The 4,382-nt window shown below is 34.6% G+C and overlaps 1 protein-coding gene across 1 annotated transcript; it reads right to left on the minus strand.

The window, feature by feature from the left end:
- Positions 1 to 2,742: 2,742 nt before the first annotated feature.
- LOC131076367 (NDR1/HIN1-like protein 6) lies at positions 2,743 to 3,876 on the minus strand. The gene has a single exon (XM_058013508.2). The coding sequence runs from the start codon at positions 3,662 to 3,664 to the stop codon at positions 2,855 to 2,857; it is 810 nt and encodes a 269-aa protein (XP_057869491.2). The 5' UTR covers positions 3,665 to 3,876; the 3' UTR covers positions 2,743 to 2,854.
- Positions 3,877 to 4,382: the final 506 nt, after the last annotated feature.

Raw genomic sequence — 4,382 nt, forward strand, 5'->3', positions numbered from 1 at the left:
AGCACAGGGTCAAGTGTGAGAAGGTGTACTATAGATAGGTGTATAGGTACTCGCTTCAGAGGTGGGCACTCCCACTATCTTAGGAGATCACTATTCAAGGATAAATCTCACCTTGATATCAAATGAAAGTAGTAGCATTGAATTATGGCAAGTGAGGGAGTTGCAACTTTCATTCCAAGTAACTACAAGAGCTACTACTTCTACAATGGTGAGTAGGTAGAGAATAATGCACAATGTCGTTACACTTGGTGCCTAAAACTAATTTTAAATGAGACCTAAAATATCACAAGCTCCCTGTCACATAACATTGGTTCTTTTGAGCACCTATCGACACCAAGCGTCAATTACAAAACCAATTCTCTAAAACCGTATTGGGCTCCAACAAGGTTATGAGAATCTTGTTGAGAGATGAGGAAGGTTTCACATTCAACTTATTGATGCATAAATTTACTTAATATTTCTTCATATTTATTCTCTCTACTATTAGTGAATAAGCAGGTTACCAGAAACTCATAGATAACTGATAAAGGTGTTAAAATCACTCCAAACATTTGATGCCAACATTAATCCTTTCTTTTTTATCTTCTATTTTTAAGACAAGCATGCCTTCAGCCCATTGCCTTCACTTGATTTTCAACAAGTTTTGAAAAGCATGTCAAGCTCAAACAAGGTTATAAGAACTATGTAAAGAGAAAACACATACATTGTTGAACTTTCTTCAATTGTTGATGAGGCCTTCAAAAACTGTTGCCATCTTATGTCTTTCAAAGATTATGAAAACCCTAAGAGGCATCAACAAAGTTGTGCAAACCTTGTTGATAACCAACAAAGGTTTCAAAACCTCCTCCAAACTCTAATAAACATTAAAATTGGATGAACTTTAAGAGATATAAAAAGTTACCATGTGGGAAACCATCAAAAGTTTTAAAACCTTTCCAATTCACTAAAGCACAATAACTCGAACATTTTTAAAATTGAAATGATAAAGGTAGGAAACCTATGTTAAGCCCAAACAAAGAGTTTCCAAACCTTTGGGAAATGTTGACAACAAAAGGACTTATATGAATTTTGGCAAAACAAAGAGGTTATAAAACCTTCATTAGATTCCGACAAGGTTGACAAAACCTTTTTGACTTCTAACAAAGGTTTTAGAATCTTAAGAAAGATCAATGAACAATAAAACACTTTGTAAATTTTTTATTTTATTTTTGTTACTTAGATAACTGACTTAAATTAAAATAGAAGGCAATGTAAGAAAAAAGAACGACATAAAAAAGTCCTTGTACCTTATCTCTAACAGATTATCAATCATAGACTAATAAAAACTCATACATGAAGGGACTCGTAAAAAATAGCATAAAAAATGAGTCCAGGAGACCCAGCAGTAAGATTTGAGATATGTTGCATATAGAGTTAAGTAGTTTTAAGATAAAACTAGCACACAGTTTTTTTAGTAGATAAGAAGATGCCCTTCCAAAGCAAAATGAATGGGCAACTGATGACAACAAAACATTAGAAACCCCACTGACTAAACGATTGAAACTTCCAAAGAAACTTATTTTTTCCAATGGTTATCACAACTCTTTCTAAAAGATTCCAAACCATCAACCTGCCATGTCTAAAATCATACCAAATGAACTAGTCAACAATAAAAATTTGCAGCAATGATGGTAATGATCAAGGCGGCCAAAATTGTGAAGCATATACCTTGCATGCTATCAATTAATTTTATAAGTTCAACGTCAGCTATACACATCTACTGCAACCTACTTCCAACATTAAACAATTATAATTAGCTGCATATTCTTTGGCAAATGTCTGTATTAAAGTACAGTTATTATAGTTGTGACTCACATCATGAATAGAAATTCATTTACAGTCCATATTTGTTTATTGAAGTAAACCTTTTATTTGAGTACAGATCCAAATCAATCGGCTTTGGTAGGCTTGGGAGGGGGTGAGATCCTTGTTCGATCATGCTAATGCGGCATCAATTCTGGCTTGTAATAATGTATATGTAGTACGTTTTATTAAATTGAAAAAACCCGAATCTATTATTTTTTAGTTCTCTAAGTAATCTATGCTCTCACATTAACTTTTTTAATTTTACAAACTTGTGGCTTTGGTGTTTAGATGCATTTTAATTTTCTTTGTTTATTCAAAGCGGTATTATACCACATAACCTATTTTAAGTTTCTATATGATGATTAATTTTAGAAAAATTTGAGTAGTTATCATTGAGAATAATATATATGTACAGAATAGAAAATATATGTGTGTGAGAGAACATGTAATCAGATGTACAGAATAGAAAATTTGTAATAATGATGAGATAAAGTAATATATAGAAGTACTACAACATGATTAAATCAAACGTATTCTTTATCTGTTTTGAATGAAATACAAAATTGAAACATAGATAAATTATTCTATTGATTGACTCGAGAGACTAAAGAGTTTTCTGATGAAATGATCAAGAAACAGATTAACTGATAAAGAACTAATTACAATTGTCTGCTTATATAAAGATCATAAAAATCATGCAAACTTATTATACAAAACTTGCATTATTAGAAATAAAACAGAAAATTAAAACTAAAAAACTAAAAACACAAAAAAAAGTTACTAGATATTCTAATATGTTAATAAAAACGTATATATTTTTAGATTTAAATTATGTAAAAAATTTATTCCATCGAATTTTTGAATTATATTCTCTGACCAGAAAAAGATAGCAAGAAATCAGAAAATATAATATATATTGAAAAAAAAAATTTACATAATCTAATATAAAAATATCATGAACTGCAGAAATCTCATAAACAAATCAAATCAACAAATCCCTTCCTCCTCCTCAACGCTTCAACTTGCAATTTGTATAACTAATAATGATACTGGTGTTGGCCTCCAGCTTGTCCACGAGCAGATCACAACGCACATGAAAAGTAATCTTCATTGTTTTCAGTTTCCCAAACTTGACTTTCACGGGAACATCCACCTTCAAAAGCAGAGGAATCTTTCCGTCCTTCCCCTGAGTACTCAACGACGAAACGACTTCACTGGTGATCTGCACATTAGTCCCGGTAAGAACAACGTTCAAATCACTAGTATTTTTGTGCCCCTGGTAAAACGCCGGTAGAGAGCCCCTGGAAAGCTCTGTGTCGGAGTAGAAAACCGCAAGATAGCTGTCATCTAAGTAATATATGCCGATCTTTTTGTTCGGATTCCTCGCCTGCACTCCCACCACAAACTGCGACGAAACGGTATCATCTGTGCCGACGGCGAAACTCGTGATCTGAATTTTGTTGACGGAATATTTGGGTATCCCGGGCTGGAAAACGGCGTAGAGAACTCCGGCTGCTATGGCAATGGCTACGATAAAGATCAGCAGGAGGCAAAATGTCCAGACGAGGCAGCGACAGCAGATATTGCGGCGGCGCTTTGGAGGGCGGGAGTAATATCGGGGGGTATTCCGTTGGGGAATGACTTGTTCCTTTGGATGCTGCATGTTCACAATTCGGCCTGGATTACGGCCGGGGTCTCCTTTTTCCGACACGAGGCTTGATCTCGGCGCCAGAGGAACGCTTGACGCCGGGTACTTGCGTGCCTTTGCCGCTTTCTCTACGACCTCGTTGGCCGGATAAATTCGTTCTGGATCTGCCATGACTGTATAATCTTTCTGCAGGTGGAGGAGTGGAGGGGATTCGACCAGTGGTTGGAATGATGGACAAGGGAGTGCTATAAAGGCGCGACATGTGTCGCCTCGCGAGGGAGGGTTTAAGCGGACGCGGGCTTTTCCCACTTATCCCTACCTAATGCACTATCCACGTTGAGGGGAGCTGACGTCAGCCGAGCACCTTTCGGCTCTCGACCTCCTAACCCTGAACTGGAAGTCCTTGCTCTCTCCACTATAAAAATCGGGTAGGTATCTGGCATTTTTTAATACAGTTGACATCAGAAGTATTATTAACATGAGTTTTTATTAAGGGTTAATTTTATACAATAATTAGTGTACAACTGGGATATTAAAAATATTTTATTTCTGGTATTGTTTTCTTTTAGCTAAGCATTTTGTGTTGACTTAAGCATAAAAGATTTCAAATTGAATTTAAAATTAAGAACTCTTATTCACGGATACTTGCTATCTATCATTATTGTTTTAAATGCTATCAAATAACTCTATTTATAAGTTTCATTGATGAGAATATGATCCTTACCTTATACAAGCTATCAAATCTATTTAGAAGTTTGATTTATGGGAATATAAACCTTATTTTACATGAGATTCCTCAAATATATTTGTCAACATTATTAATCTAATTGTAATAGAAAATTAGTTTACTTATTTCCTCAAATATATTTGTCAACATTATTAATCTAAT

Source organism: Cryptomeria japonica, chromosome 7, assembly GCF_030272615.1.
Source record: "Cryptomeria japonica chromosome 7, Sugi_1.0, whole genome shotgun sequence".
Classification (NCBI taxonomy): Eukaryota; Viridiplantae; Streptophyta; class Pinopsida; order Cupressales; family Cupressaceae; genus Cryptomeria; species Cryptomeria japonica.

Coding starts and splice junctions, on each gene's coding strand:
- LOC131076367 (XM_058013508.2), bottom strand. CDS start 3,664: ATGGCAGATCCAGAACGAATTTATCCGGCCAACGAGGTCGTAGAGAAA.